Source organism: Amblyomma mixtum, chromosome 3 (genome assembly GCF_055824585.1).
Source record: "Amblyomma mixtum isolate Tamu chromosome 3, ASM5582458v1, whole genome shotgun sequence".
In the NCBI taxonomy this organism is placed as follows: Eukaryota; Metazoa; Arthropoda; class Arachnida; order Ixodida; family Ixodidae; genus Amblyomma; species Amblyomma mixtum.
Window position 1 is genome coordinate 430,884,503 of NC_143014.1, and position 18,562 is coordinate 430,903,064.

The following is an 18,562-nucleotide window of genomic DNA, read 5'->3' on the forward strand; positions in this document are numbered from 1 at the left end:
ATTGCGGCATGGCACCGCTGTCTCGGAGGCGCAATGGCGCAAGCGAAAAGCAGGTTCGCATATATCACCTCCCCTCTCTCTGACCCGACTCGTCGACTCGATCCGGTTTACATGCCATCTGCCGCTGGGGTCGAGCGAGTTAATCCACCCCCTGTAGCGGAGTTGACTGGACTCGCTCCCTCGACTCCCGGACCCGATTTTGCTGTGTTTACATGAGCCCAGTAACCGGTTTTTTAAATCAACTCAACTCAACCCCTTCATGTAAACGCCACAATTGTATGCAGTGAAGCAAGAGCCATTTATCGCTGGCGATTGGACTGCAAAGCTCATTTTAGCCAAAAAGTGTCGCTTTCTCATGCGGTGTCCTTTTGCGCCTGTCACTTCTCCTCACTGCAGTTCCGCCTCAAGCATGAAGGCGTGGTGTCTCATCGTAGCTGTCATTTCGGCAGGTAAGACTGCGTTCGTGCTTTGCTAGTCTAATACTGGTGACAAACTACTGAGCTGCACGTTCTTCACACCCGTTTTTCAAACAAGATAACCTATAGTCGGCTACATTTCAAGAACTAAGTTACGAGCGCCCCTCAAAATAGCCCCTCCAGCCAGTGGTGTCGACCATTTGTCATGACGTCGCGGTTAATCCCCTAGAGTGAAATCACCGGTGGCTGGCAGCTGTCTGCCTGAAATAGGATTAACTGCGAAGTCAGCACCACCGGTTCAGGCCATAGGCGAGAGGGCCGCCTTTGAGGGGTATATACACGTGTCGCTTCATTCTCGAGTTGCAGCGCCTATAGCATCGTGGAAGAAAAACAGCGCAAAATATCGAGCCGAATTTATCCTTAAAACGCAAATTGTGAAACATAACGACATTCCTGAGGTAATTACTGCGGATCTTATGCATAACTTTTTCTCTAATTCAGTGCTTTTGCACCACGTTCTTGTTTTTGTTGCAGTCTTCTACATTTTTTTTTGTCGTCGTCCAGTGAGATGTACTGTACCGACGGTATGGTATGCACCAAATTTTACCCTCTTATCGTGCAGCTCACAACCTGATATCTGCTTGGCGGCACAAACGGGGACTTCCATTGCTTCAAATAGACGTTCGTTCGCCTCTTTCCACGCACCATTCGCGCCCTTTTCCTGTGCTTTTTCTTTACCGCTTACTGCTATTCCATTACTGAGGGATTCTATAGCCGTGCTGCACACGGAAGCTGTCGCAACCCGAATCTCTCTTCGAGCTGATGATGCGTCAGCTATTGACACGGTTTCGCTTAAGTTCGATGCCTTTTCAAGAAGCACAGAAAATGTACGTTTGCTTTGGTGCAGGTTTAAAAAATTAGTGAAAGAATGCACTGACCATTTTCTCCCGCTGGCAATGAAAAAGAAAAAAAAATTACGAGGACGCTTAAGCTTCGCCTTACGAGTAGACGCGATGGCGCCTTCTCCTCATTTTTCCTCTTCGCATTCTTTTCCTCACTTCTCACCGAAACTCAAGCTGCAGTCGTAGTTCGTCCGCGCACCGTACTCGACAAGCCCGATGGCACGAACGCCAGCATAGCTTCCGCGCCGAACAAACGGGCAGCAAGCCGCTGCGTTGTTCGCCGCTGACCGCGGGATTCCTGCGTCCCCGCACGGCCCCACTGCGCCCGAACAAGACGATCGGGAGGCGCTGCCGTCGCTCGCTCTCTGTTGGGGCCATGGTTGGGGCAGTGGCGTACATTGCGAGGAGGACGACGGAGTTGTTTTAGCGCACGCCGCCTGATGGCGCTAAGTGCGCGCCAAGCGAAGAGGAAAAGTAGAGGAAACGTACTTTGCTACTCGCTTAACTGCGACTTCTGTAATTTCCATGCTCATAATTACTAATATACACCACAGTACATGTCTCTAAAGCACCCTTCTAAGACAACACCGTCATCACTAGATGCGCCTTTGTTCGTTTCAAACTATCGAGCTGGTGTGTGCGGGGTGGTTATCATGCCCCCGTCTCGCACTCCGGAGGCCCTGATTCGATTCCCCAACTCAACCAATTTCCTACTCGATTTCATTTTTTAATGCTTCTGGGATTTTTCGCTCACGACCAACGCCGCCGACGTCGTCGACGACGCCGGCTTTTCTGCGACACGGGGCCCTTAACGCTATCGTGTTAAAACATAACCTCTGGACCTTCCAGGAGACATTACGGCTCCAAAGGCAATTGAAACGGCTAAAAAATCAAAATGCAAGGCCCGCAGTCAGTGAAAAAAAAATGACATCGTTTCCTTACTGCTTAGAAGTCAATTACGTGCCAACAACGCCATTAGTGCGAATCACAACGAGGTTTCATAACCACCGGTCCAGAGAGATTTTGGCGTTCTATTTCTATGCAACCTCCAGGGAATGTGATAATTTTAATGTTGATGAATATAAATGTAAATGCATTTAATAAATTCTTTAGGTCCGTCTTTACTCAGAAAATGGCATAATTCCACCTTTAAAATTGTCTACGCCGCCTATACCCGATGTTCAATAAGTGAACCAGACATATTAACTTGCGGTAAATGTGGAGATTAAAAGTCTTCTGAACCAGGCAACATTCCAAACACAATTTTGCGGCGGCACGCGGGATGGACGTCAAAGTATCTGCGCGTCCTGTTCAGAAGGTCACTGCGCGAGGAAACAGCGCTGAACGATTGGAGGACTGCCAGAGCGGAGCCAATATCTAAAAGAGGAGCGGCATTCAAAACTACCACGCAGTTTCTTGAACCTCTCGATATGTGAATATTTGGAACACACAATCCATAATCATGTCTCAGAATTCTTGCAAAGTATAATCTTCTAACAGACCACCGGCATTGTTTCCGAGAAGGCTACTGTACATGTACCCAACTGATACTAACAATGCATGACTTTGCCAAAGCACCTAACGATGGGAAACCAATAGATGCTACATGCAGGGACTTTTCGAAGGAGTTCGATAATGTCTCTCACAAAAAGCAAGTTCACAGACTGAGCAGGATTCTAAAAATTTCCCGACTAATTCGCTGGCTACAAACCTATTTGAGGACCGGGAACAATTTATTGTTTTTAATGGTTACCATTTAGTCTGACTTTCAGTAGACTGGCGTTCCCCAGGGCTCGGTCCTTGGGGCTCTTCTGCTCATTTTACTTATTATTGATGTGCTGGATGGTATTCCCGATAGGGTTAGGCTTTATGATGATGGCTGTGTATTGAATGCTGAAATAGAGAACTGCACTGATGAGGAGTTGCTGAGTTATTGCTTTGAGAAAAGTTGTTGCCTAATGCAAAGCTAGGCGAATGGGATTAATTTATATGTGAATGTTTTTTTATGTCAATTGCCCAAAAGAAGCATAAACTGAAGTTTATGCATATTTATTTGTGAAGTAACACGCTCTAAGTATCTCAGTATCTGTATCACCGATAGCCTCACCAAGATTAAGCACAATGACTGTGTAATAGGTAACGATAATAGCAAGGTGTTCTTTCTGAGGAGAGCATTGAGACTTTCTACCCTTTCTGCCCGCCTACTACCATACAAGAATATAATTTTGCCGATAGAAGACTTTGCCTGGTTTATTTAAGACTTTCACTAAAACTAGCATTAAGAAAATAGAAATGGTGCAAATAAAAGCAGCTTGCTTCATTTATAATATTTTTGAAAGTACTTCAATGACAGTACTCTTAACTAAAGAGAACTTTCCACCATTAACGCAAGAAAACGGCGTATCACGACTAAAATTCATCTTTAATCTTATTAATATTCACTGTAAGAAATATCTTTCGCGAATATTTTTTTAAATCTGCTTTTGCGATCAGCCAGAGACATATGACCCCACAATAACTCCATTTAAAACACAAACACACATAATATCTGTTTTAAGTATTGTTTCTTTCCACGAACAGTAGTTGAATGGACTCTCCTAATCGATGACCAAGCTTCAAAATCATTACAGTTGTCATTTTCTTCCAGCACTATTTCAAAATATGTTGTCTATGCATACTTAGCAAAATGTTCAGTGCATTAATCTGATTTGCTTTTGATTTGCTTGCCTGAGTCATTATGTTGTGTTTACCTATGTTTATTGTATCCCCACCCTGCTGATATCCCCAGCGGGATGGCAGTATATGTAAATAAATAACTAAACCTGCACTGCCCATATTTCGTTATAATACCTTTCTTTCACTTATTTATTTTTTTCCGCCAAAGGCTGCGCCTGGGCGGGCGGCAGCATTGCCGATCAAGAAAAGGTGCTCCGTGCACTGTTCGCCAACATAGGACCGGAAAACCTGACCCTGATCGACTCTAAGTTCAACATCCGAGAGGCAGGGGCACCCAGTACCAGCACACTGTACCGCTTCCACCTGAAAAACGGCAAGCTTAGGAACCTGCACACCAAGTTGATGCCCAAGTTCCACAAGGAGGTCGTATAAGCTTTTTTGCTCGTAAAATTTCCGTCCTGAAAAACGAATCAAATACACACGGCTTCCTTAAAAACTCCAAGCAGTGCTGTTCTCAGCGGGCTGTGTTGGTTTCTGTACTGTTATCTCGGCAATTGCTGGCCCCGTTCAGGAAGTCATCAAATCGAGAAAGCAATTTCGAGTTATTTGGAAGCACTGAAAAAATCCTGACTTACCTTTCGCGGCATTAGGACACTGAACGCTTCAGCCAATGTCGAGTCCTTCTAAAGTGCGGTCAGTTTCAAGGATACTATCCCTGATTAGTTGATACCACTTATGGCTTCCGCATCACTGCCAGTTCTAAGTGAGAGTGATAAGTTTTTCCTCGAAAATGTTCTGAGTCACGATGTCACCCTCTGCAAGTCGGCAAATGAGGTAAGACAGCTCCCCGTTCCTCTTTGGCTTGTTTTTTAACAGGTGAAGTTCGAATAGTGCTGTACCGCAGATGGCGTCATTGTTGCTGACCTCAGTAAACAACTTCGTAGTAGAACAGGGAGCAGAAATGTCTTCGGAGGCCTTCTGTTCTTCTTCTCTTCGAAGGGCGTGCTGCTAGCGTGCCATGAGAAAGTCAGCACTGTGGCGATTGCAAATATATAGTATGCCTGATGTCACTATGTCAAGTTAGGATTGAATATGTGAAGGAGTGCTTTAGAACAAGGCAACTTAACGAATTTTGTTGGCCAGCTTATGGAGCTATTGTTCTGTTTAAATTAGGGATCAGTTACGTTAAGTTATTGTGCAGCTAAAATTGATAAACCGCGGCAGAGCTTTCAATTAGTTTCAAGGCCCCATAATAAGCAAACAAGTAGACGTTTCACTTAATACTCCCAGCAGTTTTTAAAGATAGGCTTTTTGAGTCAGAAAAGCCCGTTTTCGGCATATACTGTTAGCGGTGTAGTGCATCAGAATACAGCAAGCACGTGCTAACTGCCAGGTTGATTATTATTGAATCGATAAACTTTTACCTACGTATCTATTGGGGTACATGTAGACAACCGTAAATAAAATCCAAACCAGTTTTTAGAATTTAGAATATGTCATTTCTTCGTCGCTGCAGCGCAAGTAATTTCGGGGCCTAGCACGGGGACAGCGAGCACTATAGTCTATAGGAGCCCTATAGTCTCCTATAGCCCTATAGGAGCCCTAGTGTCGCCTACGAGCGCGCGCCACAAAGCGATGGGGGTGCCCAAATGGAAGCGACGAGCGCGCCGAGAGTACGCAATAAGCGTCCCGATGTGTGAAAAACTCTCGTACAGAGGGCAAAACGCTTGTCTAGAGCACGTACTGGGCGTGTTTCGGGCTGAACACGCAATATCTAGCGATAACATTTGGCTAAAATTGTCTGGATGTAAGCATGTGCAGTTAAACTCATAGGATTATTTCGCCGTCATTTTATGCCTTCTTGGTCGCAGCGGCTTTTGGAGCTACGGAACATATACACAGTTCGGTCGCTCTGTGTGTTTCGCTCTCTGTAAGCTTGGCTAGCGATCTTTCTGATCGCGGGGTTTCGGTTTCGCCCTTGCGTGGCCCAAAATTGCTTGCGCTATAGATGCGATGAGAACGGCATTCACGAAATTCTGGAAACTGCTATGGGTATTACTTACGGCGGGCTACATTAAATAAGGAGCCTAACAGTAAAAGTTAAAATGGTAACCATTGATTATTAGTTAAGCAGTGTGCTAGTTACGACGTCGTAGATTTATTGGGACGCACTATACCACTTACAGTCCTATGCGGACAAAATCGCTCTTGTAACTAAAAAAGTGTATTTTAAAAAATTGCTGCCGGTTTTAGATGCAACACCCTGTATAGCCTTGTTTTCTTTGCAACCTGGATTACTTTATAGAGTGGCCAGTGAGAACTTTTAATTGAACCCTTCCCACAGTGCACCGCAATATTTTTAAACCTTCGCTCAAGCTACTAAGGGCACTGGCAGGTGTTTTCGAAGAGCGTTGTTGTGTTGGGGTAGGACCGCTGCTACCAGCCTCTGCCCGAACTTCACTTCCGGAAGACTGAGCAATCATATACTTTAATACTCAGAGCACTAACGGCAAAATACCAAATAAATGCCCATGCTTTAATAGCCCCCCCCCGCCTTCTAATTTTAGTGCTCAATATAATATTTCCATCAAGAAAAAATACTGAGATATTGTCATTTTCATTTTTTTTCGGTAATGAAACAGTAGTTTTTTACTCAAAATTAATTGATTGATTTAAGCAATCAACAATTTGTATAACTTCGGAAACAGAGGCTCAATTGTGAGCCATGAAGCTGAAAATTATCTTGGTGCTCGACGAAAATGTGATAGGTATGCTGCATATTGCCCTTAATGTTGAAATGTGAATCGCCACGACACGGAAAAAGATTGGCAAGAGTCAGTGTACTTCACACTTTTATAAACAGCATAAAAATGTCGCCTAAACAAAATAATTAAAAGCAAGGCAAAAGATGTATTTTTTTTGTTCATCTTTCAGGCGAACCCACAGTGCGCACAGTGACTTTGACTGTTAAATGTTTCTAGCATTCACTATCATTGTCACCCTCTTCACCGGTTTCATTGCTCTGTTGTTGCTCTTTTTTATTTCTTTTTCGTTCTTCTTTTCTTATTTCACTGCTTTGACTGCACCTCTGTAAAAATCGTATGGCTCTTAGCGGGCGCATCACAACAAATTAATAAATAAAGTTAGGGATTAAAAATATACCAGGCGTGTTTTTTTTTTGTTTGAACAGATTTTTCTTTAAGAAGCCGAGAAAGGTATGAATATGCACTCTTTGCATATGGATCGTTAGCATGGCGGACATTATGTCCATTATAGAACGCACTTAAAAGATTAATAATGAAGTAGTATTAACTAATCAACTTTTTTCACTTTCCGCTTTAAGACAGTATTATAGTGCCAAATAAAAGACCTCTAACGTCGCAGACAAAACCGAGTTTTTTTTTTCAATTTCTAATTTGGCATTGTGGTTCGGGATATTGACCGTGGAATTACGTGCGCAAAACCATTCCTGATGACATTAGACAGTTTTAGAATGAGGGGTCCCCATCGGTAGGAAGGATAGCGAAATATTGCACCACCAGTGCGCATGCACAGAACAATGACGCCCCTCGGGCGTTATTGTTCTACGCATGCGCACTGGCGGGGCGCTATTCTCCTATTCACGTGACCGATAGGATCCCCATATTCTAACAGCAGCCAGCACCGCTTTTCGCTCAGCCGCGCCAATGCATTTTCTCCCGCTGCGCTGTCACGCTGAACACTGCTTAGTGCTGTCATTTTAAGCACAGCAGCGTTTATTCGGCGTCGCGGCTCTGCGCTCTTAGTGTCACCTCCATCTTTAGGTGGACGTTTTGACTCGGGCGGAGCAGAGGAGAAATTCGCCGGTCGGCCTGGTCTGCCGAGGGAACACTGCTTGGTTTTTATGAGCGTTAGCTCTTAATGCTTACGTTTGTCAAGAGTGCGTCTGTCTTCAATGAAGGCCAAATTGACCAAAACAGTAACTACGTGACCACACTACATCACATAGCAACAGATGGCGCGTAGCGCCTCAACCGATTATACACTTTCGATCTGTTACATATATGCCAGTACAGCGGCCATCGAAGTTAGACCCCCCTCGGGACCACCATTAATTTGCATAAAATTTGAGGGCTACCCGTTAGGCGCAGAGTGTTCGAAGTGCTGTCAAAGACTTGGGATGTTCCTGAGGGTAAAATTACTAATTGAGTTGAAGCCCAAAACATGTGTGCGGCTCGCACCGACGACCTTTCGGCCGCCAAACCGTGCATTTCGAGGACCTTCAGACGGCCATTACGGCCGAACCGTTTGTCGCAGTGGGTTCCAGATGGTGTCAAACAACTCGTTGTGTTGTGATGCACACGCTTATAAAATTTATTAACTGATATAAAGAGGGAATCTACCGGATATAGCGAAGGTGTCTGTAAATGGTAATACTGCAAAATCCATGAGGTAGATGGCGCTGCTTGTGTCTTAAAAGTAGAGTTACTATATACAGTAACTATACTTAAAACTAGGGTTCCTCAATGGCTAGCGCGGAGGCGCGCAAACTTCAAGGCACCCTACTTAGAAAGGATGTTTCCGGAAAGGAAACATCCGCGGATGTTTTGGTTTGGTCTTCTCCACGTTAGTTGAGCAGCTCCTGTAGCTAATTAGCGCTCTGAAGTCGCACACTGAGACAATGTTGACGGAGAATCTTTGTTTCTTTGCTTTTTACCTTTACCGCGTCTCCCCATCGTGAAAAGCGGCTATACTACCCCCAGCGCATCGCTCACGTTATTTCAAGTAGAGTCTGGTTTTGCGCGCATAATTCCGCGTTGGATATGTCGAACTGCTATGCCGATTTTGAAATTTTAAAACTGCGTTCGCCTGCGATCTTGAATTCCTTGGATTCCGCCATACAGAATTGCGTCCTGAAACCAAAAGATAAAAAGTTGCTTAGTTAATAACTAACCTATCGTCCGATAACTGCCCACTACCACTTACCTAATGTACGCCGCGCCGTACATAGCTTTGCAGAGCCCACATTGTCGTATCTTTCACGGTGTTTTAAAGAAAAATCTTTACAGATTAAAAAGAAACACCCGGTAAATGTGTATTCAGAACGCTGCAATTACACGACATTGAATAAAAATGGGAATACACTTCCCCCATACACTTTCCCATAACCCCAGCCAAGCGTCACGCAAAAGAATAGGACCAGCCGACCCTTTGACCTGCCTTTATCTGAGGGATTCGCCCTGAAACGGCTGATATTTTGTGTGGGTCTTAAAAACCTTACTGTCAAGCCTGAAGTAGGCTAATTTTTGCCTGGCGCTCAGTGTTCTTGCCTGGGAACACGTGGAAAAAAACGCGTGGACTTTTTGTACAAACCTGCCAAGAGCGTGAGTCAGAGCAGATGAGAATAAAAGTGGCATTAAGCCGAAAATAGACTCCGCATGCAAAAGCCTCTTAACCACTGATTTCGCATGAAGCTTGCGGGTAAGTAATTTAGCAGTCTGATGGAAGAAAAACCTGGGCTTTGGGCTAATGCCATGGGCACAGAAACGTTTGCGTTGGTGTGTAGCACAGAACTGAATGATGGCAACCGCCTCCTTGCGCGGAATAGTTCACGGAAGAGTGACTTGTCTGTAGTTCCTATCGTTATTACAGCTAAGTGGCTCGAACAAGAAAACTTCGGATCACTGATAACGGAACATCGCTCGGTGGTGCAGTTCTGCCGCGTGAGCGTGGACCAGAGGCTGAACGCCCTGATGGTGAAATGCGAGTTTGACCTCAAGGACATGGTGGCCACGTACGACGGTTCCCTTTCCTACGGCGCCAACGTCGTTCAGAACTTCACCGTCCGGGCCGCTATCACTGAGCACTCCTATAACAATAATCCTGCATTGCTGGGTGTGTGCATTCACGACGAGGCAAGATGCTTTGCCGACAAGTGTAAGAGTAACTTGCTTTACCTTTTTTTTCTTTCATGCGGGCACCTAGGGAGAGACAGTGTTCGCTCCGTTTTTAGAAAAAGTTAACTTCATGCTGAAGCAGTGGGATCAGTTTCGGAGGTTAAGGAAAACACACAGAAGCCGTAATCTTCCTTGGGAACAGGTACTTCATATTAGTTGAGGAAGAAGAGAAAAGCCTAGTGCAAGACGCTCGAGGTTCTTTCAGAAAACGAGGTTTTTTTATGCAAGTGGGCCTTCAAGTAATTGCTCCCAGTGGCGTTGAGGTAGCGGAGCTATTATTTTCACTCCTACTCGATCGGCAGCTGAGGAGGGGGTGGGGGGGGGGAGGTTGGGAGTATTTTCATTAACATGGAAGTTTCGGCCGCAGAAGCCCTTTGTTAGTGAGCAGATAAACGTAGCTATTAAGAAAAAATGTGCAGAATTTCCCAGTGCTCCTTGCAAGATGCTTTCCTTGAGTGCGCTGAAGATGAAATTCTGCTTTCCACCAAACTCTAAATTGCCGTGAAGAAGACTAGTCTTGTGACCTCCAAAGCAATCCACATGTGCAAAGGTAAACTTAGGCTTTGAGGGAGAGCCCATCCTGTTCCACAAAACCCAAGGACCACCACCTAGTTGCGCAGTCTATCCACAAGACTAACCAAGAGGCCAATCGTTGGCGGTGCGAGAATGACTTAATGGAAGTCTTGAACATTTTTAAACACCTGTTTTGCGAAAATCCGCCGCATCGAAGTTTGTGGCCCGTTGCATAAGATGCATGTTCGAAAGCGAGCAGGGTGTCCCTCATGCTCCGACGCTTGCATGAACGGCGAAAGTGAAAGGAAAACAATGGAGGAAGCAACGGATGTGCTAACATTCATGAGAAAGAGGAAACGCAATATATAAAGCAAACACTTGTATGAAAGTAGAAGGGAAGGTGAATGAGAACAAAAGAAGGGCGGTATATGTGACGCTCACATAAACGCGTAAAGGAAATAAATGAGTGAGAACAGAAGTAAATGAAGAATACAGAGAGCGAAAGGAATACAGAGAGCGAAAGGAACACAGAGAGAGGAAATCAACTTCGCAGCTCCAGCGCCCGTCTCCTAGTTGCTACTTCTCCTCGCTCCCCCTTCCGACGCGGTAGTCATACTTAGTTTGGAACCAAGCAACGTTGGAACAACGTTGGAAGCAACGTTGGAACCGCACACAATATCCCCGCAACCGGGGCAACTAAGAACACGAGCTGCTCCCTTACTGCGCAACTGATTCTCGCTCATCGTATTGTCTATGTTCGCATCATTTTCATCAGCTCTAGGTGTGCGTGCTCAAAGCCCGGAGTGCGAGACGAGCGTGCGAACCACTCCGCCATGCCAGCTCGATGGTTTGGAATGAACAAAGGCGCGTCTAGTGAATACGATGTCTTCGTTCACTCCCATCTTACTCCCTTCCCATTACGGCGAGGTTCAGGTGTCCACCGAGGTATGCGAGAGAGAGAGATACACTTTCTTTCCTCAAAAACCAATTTACCGACGAGCAAGGCGTAGAACCGAATGGGCGATGGTGTTCTGTGGACCCCCCGGCAGCGTTGCAAGACGCTTTCGCGTTCCACTCCTAAAGGCGAAGCTTAACATCTTAACCACACATCAGTGAAACAAGCAGCAACACCGCGTTTAAGGCATTCGCCTCACCGCACTTTAGGTGAACAAAGGGCCCCCCTGAATTTTTTTATTTCAAAAAAGGGGTGCGCAGTTAAAGAGTCGATCGCGATACAGCTGCAGTCGGACGCGGTATTTGAGCACGTTCTGCCTCTGCCAAAATCTGGGCGACATGCTAAAGCAGGAAGGAACGTCTTTTCACGCCGCCAGAAGTTTCAGCAATTAGAACTTGACATGGATGCTTTGTACATAAACAATTGCATGTTACGAGCGGCGAGGAGTCTGCATGTTTCTCACACACCATCACTTGTTAAGCTGGGCAGCCAGCCCTGCACTGGGATAATTTTTATAGGGACAGAGCGGCAGGTGCCTTCACATATTTTTCGGAGTGCTCAAGGGCACCTAGTTTGTTATGAGGTGGATGTTTAAAGGCGGGCCCAAGAAGTACAAAAATGAACTCAGATTGGTTTGGAAAACATTTATTCCGTCAAAAATGCAGATGAAGACGGTCCCCGCTAGGTGGCCACCAAATCATCACTAAGAGCCAAAGTTCGTCTATAGTCTAGGCCAAAATGAACTCAGAGGATGATGGCCTAGACTAGAGACGAACTTTGGCTCTTAGTGCGGCGAAATTTAGCTTCCTATTGGAATATTTTAAAACTTCCTAGGCTGCTTAATTGGCCCCTCCTGTTTAAAACACATATTGATGCGTGAGAACTCATATTTACAATTACTAAGTACGAGTTTTTCTACTTACTCTACATTTGTGCCAATTATCCGGCGCTTACTGCACGCTTAGCTGAATGGTGGAAAAGAGAAAATTTTGTGGTTAGTCTTTGGCTTGTTAATAGCAGTTATGCAATGTCTTTGTGAGAACTATTCTGCCCCACATTAATAGCACGAGCGCATTTCAACTAATCTCTCCCGCTGGTATCAAGACATTACAACGAAGAGCTTTTTTGCGGTGGAGAAAGCAGTCTTTCACTCAGGCGCGGTGCCCTTCAGGGGCACGCCGTTTATTTAAACTTGACACAAGTAACATTTTGTTTGATACTTGGGCAGTAGATGAAGTAGTCATGAAGAAATGCGCATTACAGTTGCACTTGACGGGATTTTCACGTGATGTTTACGGGTTTCTTCTTTTTTTTACAGGTAAGCTTCAGGACTACTCCGTCTATGTAACTGAATTTGAGCTGAACACGACGACGACCCCTTCTTTCTACAATTTCACTTCAAACCCGAAATTCGAGAACTTCAAAAAGAATCAGACCCTTGCACGTGAAATATGGACCGATTTTAACGTTAGGATGTACACCGATATTAGAATGATTATCAAAAATGCTTTAAACAGTACGTACCGAATGGAAATACCGCAAAGAATTTCTAAGGTTGGAGTCTTGGACAAAAATAAGTTCCGTGAACCGGGAACGAAGCAAAATGCATGGAAAAAGTTCTTATCCTTGGGGTAAATAAAGATCATGTAAGCTCATTTTTGCGAATAATAAACTACAAATTTTGCTGCAGTTACTTGAGCAGTTGCCTTGTACTTGATTCGAAAACGTTTGACCCGCCCCAGGGAACGTCACACAACGCATTCACAGGCAGCAGAAGCAAGTGTTCACGGTTTCTTGGTGCAGCGTCTGCCTATAAAACGTGCGGCGATAGAATTGGAAAGCTCAGGCTTCGTCAGACGAAAAATTAGTGAAGTAGCAACTGGCTAAAAAATTTAATGGCAAAAGGGTGGGTGATTCAAGTTCTCCGGGAGGAAACGTTGCACAACAGGAGATTTCAGGGTACGAGAAAATTATAGGTTCGTGCAGCGAAATGATCAATCGTTTATAGGAAATTTGCATATTAATGCTGTGCTTCGTAAGAATTCTTCCCAAAAGTACCCTCTAGTACACTTTGTATATCGGTTAGGTGAGTTGAATTCATCCAGATTCAGCAGGAGCGCCTACGTAGATCACAAGTAGGTTACGCAGATGAATGTGCACAACTCAGAACCACAACTGAAAGACAGATTTTCCGGCGTTCAATGACGAGCGGAAAAGCAACAGCGCCGGAATAACGGCAGACAAAAGGGAAATGCTAAGCTAATAAAAAGCCGAAGTATGCAAAAGTACAAGCAAAAACGATTAATTTATTCTTTGCGTTTGCCGTCGCCCAGCAAACGCGAATGTTAGAGCTACAGTGTGAACGTGGAACCACCACTTAAAGGGACTGTGAAATGGGGTCTCAACAAAAATGCGATATGCCTAGGATGCTAAAGGACGCAGCGTCACAAATATCCTCCAGCAAAAAAATTTTTTTGGTGCGTTTTATGGTAGCTGAGTTATTCGCAGTCAAAAATTTGAATTTCCGCGTCTTCGTGCTTTTCTCTCTCCTCTCGTCACTTTCTGCACGCTGAAATCCCCGTCCGGCGTTTCAGCGGCAATGCAGAGCCAAGTTGTACGACCCCACTGCTTTTTTCACCCATCTGCGATGTTCGAACAAATCTCATTGCTTCCCCCACTTAGATAAGACAAGTGTCATGTTTAATCACCCTTATCGAATTTGCAGGGAGCCGGTGGAGGCCTATATGATCAGGAAGGAAGCAGATGAGTGTGTTGCTTCACCATCTATCAATTTGGTAGATAAGAAGTTAGACTTTCTTGGCAAATGCGTGAGGTCCAGGAGATAGTGGAGTGCCGTCCACTATGGAAGATAGTCTTCAAATTTTGTTGAGAAAGATGACATGACTCGACTATGAAGCACATGGACAGTATGGTTTTTAGGTTTAATCTGTGTTCTTCTGTTTTTTTTTGTGTTGATCACTGTGTCCTGCGCCTTTATATACTTTTCCCTGAATGAAATAACCAGTTGTTAGCGCTCGTTTTGTCTCCCGTCTTCCTTTTTTCCTGTTTACTGCGCTGCTTAAGCATGAAAAATTCGTTGAATGCGAGATGCGCTCACTTTACATACTTTATTGTCCGCAGAAAAATACGAATTTACGGCAAGAACCGCAAAATGAAATGAACTCGAAATTAATGTGAATCGGCTATGTATATGCTATAATCCACCTTATGAGGTACCACTATCTCTGGGGTAGCACTACAAGTCACAACTACACAAGAATAATTAGCCTCCAAAAAAAAGTGTTAAGAATATTTGAGCAATACCGCGGCCCACCGGAATTACTGCGTACAAGACCGCTTTTCCTAAAATATAAAATGTTAAAGGCCAATCAAGTTTATTATTTCAAATTACTTCAGTACATAAAGAAAGCGAAGCTTTACAGAGTACAACACTCCAATGCAGCTCCTGCATACACACTCCGTAGGGAAACTTTATGGCCACCCAAAGTAAGGACGAATTATGGACGACAACTTATTGAATATCAAACAGCTAACCTTCTGAACAAAATACAAGAATTAACAGATCTCAGTGCTAATGTGTCTAAGAACACGCTTAAAGCTCTGCTGCTCGATAATAACTTGGAATTCACTTAATCTGGCATGTTTCTGTTCATAGTTTCTATTTTCTGGGAGTGCATTATCGTTTTGAATCTTGCTGTTGTGTGTTGCTATTATGATGTTGCTATCATGTTGCTAAACTTGCAACAACCATGTTCAGAATTGTGAACATTTGCTTCTTATTCTGTGTTGGCATGTACGGTGTATTGTTTGCTACATACGCGTTTTTTTCCGTTGCATCATTTATTTGCCTTTTTTCCCTCAGTTCTGTGACATTTTCTTAATTCCCCCGAAGATCTTGGTGTGGGACTTTTCTCATAAATCTATGTTAAATGACTGTTTGTGCCAAACTGTATGCGGGGCAATAGCCATCGTCAGGCGTTTCGCCTTTTGCTCTTGCTCCTCTTCTGTATCAGAAAGGAAACAAATAAATAAATCAAAAGGCGAAAAGCCGATGAATTTTGCATCCACAAGACCCTCCAACTTGGGCAGTTTCGAAGACCCCGTCGCGCGAGTAATAGGTCTTCCTTGGAGCTTGAGTCAGTCGGGAATTTCTCGTACGCAGTGTACTTACGCCGGCACCGAAATGACAGCCGCACGCGCAATCTACGTTCCCGCGCACTACTGAGAAACGAAGCTGTCACGTATCGGCACCTACATAGAGACCGACACCTTTCCGTCGCCCGAAACTATACTTGCCAGTCCCCCTCCTTTACTACATGGTAAGAAAATGTGCGAGATCTATCCCTCCAGCGCCCATCCGCCACCCGAAGAGAGCCTCGCGGAAGCACTGTCTCTCCCTAATATTCAGAGCTTACCAAACATATTTTCTTCAAATCACGTCTTCGACATCACTTTTGTGACTCACGTTATATATACCGAGTTCAGCGCTCTTTCCTATCCCTTCTTCGTTTCGCCTTCGGGCTTCTTTAGCGCTGTTTCACTCAAGTCACAATGAACCAACTAGCCCAGCAAAAAGTTCTGCTTGATTACCTTTCTTATACACTGGGCCCTTTGTTATGTTTCTTCTCCTGCGGCACAATTGGATGCCCTCGTCAACAACATCACATGGTCAACCTGCTGGTCCAGGTACATCACACGCCTTAAAGGCCCGTTCACACTTGCCCAAAAATCCGGCGAGCGAAGCGGATTCGGCCGCTTTTGACGCCGAGCGACGCGGAAAGCGGCGCGGCGAGTGCGATCGGGCTGGACCCATTTCCGCCGCGCGGCGACAAACATGGCGGCGCCCTTCGAAGCCGGACCCCGCGCTTCGGATTGAATTCTAGTTGTTGCTGCCTTTTTCAGTGCGTTCACTGGCCAGAAATGAGGCACAGGTCTTTCGCTTCCTCTCACCTTGCCTCCAAGAAAACGTATAAGTGATAAATTTGCTTTCTTTTTTTTTTATTCAGAGTGACGATTCCGCCGCTTCTAGGCTTAACAGCTGAGCCGGTTTGTTGACAGTAATGGTTGCCGCCCTGACAACCAGATGGCGCCACTACACGCTGAGTTTATTTTTGCGTCTGTGCTAGCATACGCTGAACTAAAAGTGAGAATGTGCCTGCGTTCAACGTACATAAGGATGCATACGCTTATGGTACGTAGACAGCGTAAATTTATGCTCTTTTCTCACTATATATGTGTATGCCGCTAGCAGCGACGCGGTGTGGAAAAGCGAGAATCAGCAGCGACGCGGCGGATCCGCCTCGCCCGCGCGTGAACAAGTGAGAACTGGTCCTTAATTTTGTGGCGAGGAAATCCGCTTCGCTCGCCGGATTTTTGGGAAAGTGTGAACGGGCCTTTACACGATGCCTACAAGCTTTTAACGCGGAGAGAAATGGAAGAAGGTCCACACTTAGCAGAAGGTCTTCGGAACACCCCTGACATCGGGTTAGTGTCAGTGGCAACCGCTGCCTGGCTGTGCAATGGAGACGGCATCTGCGCTTCCTCTGCGGTGTGTGGGAGGCCTAATTAAATCATCAAGAGTGCAAGCTTTGCGCGCGCCCCTTAATTTACAGCGACATCTTTTCTATGAGTATACACGAGAGTGGAGTACCATTCTGATAGAGTATAGCAGCCTCTCAATATGCACGCATCGGCACTCCCTCTAAGCGCGCGCTTCGCTGCCGGAAACACGCCCCGCAGGAGCTCCTTGTTATGCTTGCCTTCATTTCCATACGCGGATGTCAGGCTAAGGAAACACCTCTGAGCTAAGCGTATTCCACGCTGCTCCGCTGTGATCCTATCCGCCTTAATTGCGAACCTCCTTGCAGTGTCGATGCCCATGTGTGCTACGAAAGATAAGCTCTTCCACAGGCAGCATTAGCAACATGGTGGCGTTCCAGCTTCAACTAGCGCTGAGCAGCCATTCGTAAAGCTGTATAAACGCATACACATCTTGCTACGTTAATTTTTTTTTAATCATGGTATCATCACGTGCGAGACAGGCACGATACAGTGGGGAATTAACGTAACAGGCGATTCATAAACGCCCATCAGGTTTTCTCCCATTTTCTTTGCGACCCCAAGTTTAGTGCCGCGAAACGATGCGTATTTAAAGGTAATCATAAAGTTCTGTACTAAATGCAGCCTCCAGATGAGGTGCAACCCATTGTAGCAATCGATGCTATTACTCAACCACTCGCCACAAGTGCTTTACCAAGACCGCTGACGCCTGGCTAGTGCTGGAGTCGCGCCCATTCAGTTCGTCAGCTCACGCACTCCACTTTGAATTCAAGGGCTTGGCGCTCTCTGATAACAGCAAAGTGTTTCTTTGGGGAACAATGAAAGGAACGTGCCGTAAAATTCAATTCGTGACAGAAGATATCCAGAACTATGCAACTACCCTATGCATGGGTTGTCCTCTTAAGGCGGAAGAAAAAGGAGGAACCAAGCGAAGAGGTTGACCAGAACAGCCTCCGATTTGCCATTCTTCGTTGAGGGAAGAGAACGAGACGGTGAAACAATAATATGGTGGAACATTAGCTGAAAGGAAATCACGGCCCACAGTCGAAGACTCGCGGTTAAGCCATTCTATCCTTACCGAAACGCAGAAGCACCTGCAGATAGGTGAGGGGTGAGGTAGCAATTGAACTACTAAAGGGGAAAAATTGTGGCGTGTCAAAGCTGATCCATGATGAAAAAAAAAAGCGAGCGAACGAAGACTGAAAGAGATGACACTAATGCAAACCGTGCAAAAAAAATCGATATCAGCTCTGGTGTGTTCAACTTCTTTCTTCTAGCTTTTATTTCACATTAACTTTGTGTCATGTAGCCATTAAAGTATCCTTCCCTCAGACAACGGCCAACCGTCCTGAAATTTCTAAAGAGAAATGAGGCAGCAGTTTTTGTGCGCTTAGTGTGCAGCAGTGCCCATGTTCCATTTTATACATTGCAGTCAACGCTGCGCAAAGCTAGCACACCTGTTCGCACAGGCCAATTAAATCCATGCCCAAAAAGTACTTCCCCCTGCAACAAGTCAGCACAAGCACATTTCGTCAGCGACAAATACCAAGTACCGTTACTGGAAACCTCCTGGACTTCGTTTAC

At 45.2% G+C, this 18,562-nt stretch overlaps 1 protein-coding gene across 1 annotated transcript; it reads left to right on the forward strand.

Annotated features, from left to right (window-relative positions):
* The first annotated feature begins 402 nt into the window (after positions 1 to 402).
* Positions 403 to 13,054, forward strand: LOC149358097 (uncharacterized). Its single transcript, XM_089578021.1, has 4 exons — positions 403 to 449; positions 4,203 to 4,417; positions 9,688 to 9,910; positions 12,717 to 13,054. Exons 1-4 carry the CDS (start codon positions 410 to 412, stop codon positions 13,031 to 13,033), a joined length of 795 nt encoding a protein of 264 aa, XP_089434147.1. The 5' UTR covers positions 403 to 409; the 3' UTR covers positions 13,034 to 13,054.
* The last annotated feature ends 5,508 nt before the right edge of the window (positions 13,055 to 18,562 follow it).

Excerpts from the sequence above, each read along its gene's own strand:
- LOC149358097 (XM_089578021.1), top strand. The coding sequence starts at position 410 with ATGAAGGCGTGGTGTCTCATCGTAGCTGTCATTTCGGCAG. Across the intron at positions 450-4,202 it reads CGTAGCTGTCATTTCGGCAG|GCTGCGCCTGGGCGGGCGGC; the intron begins GTAAGACTGCGT and ends TTTCCGCCAAAG. Across the intron at positions 9,911-12,716 it reads AAGATGCTTTGCCGACAAGT|GTAAGCTTCAGGACTACTCC; the intron begins GTAAGAGTAACT and ends TTTTTTTTACAG.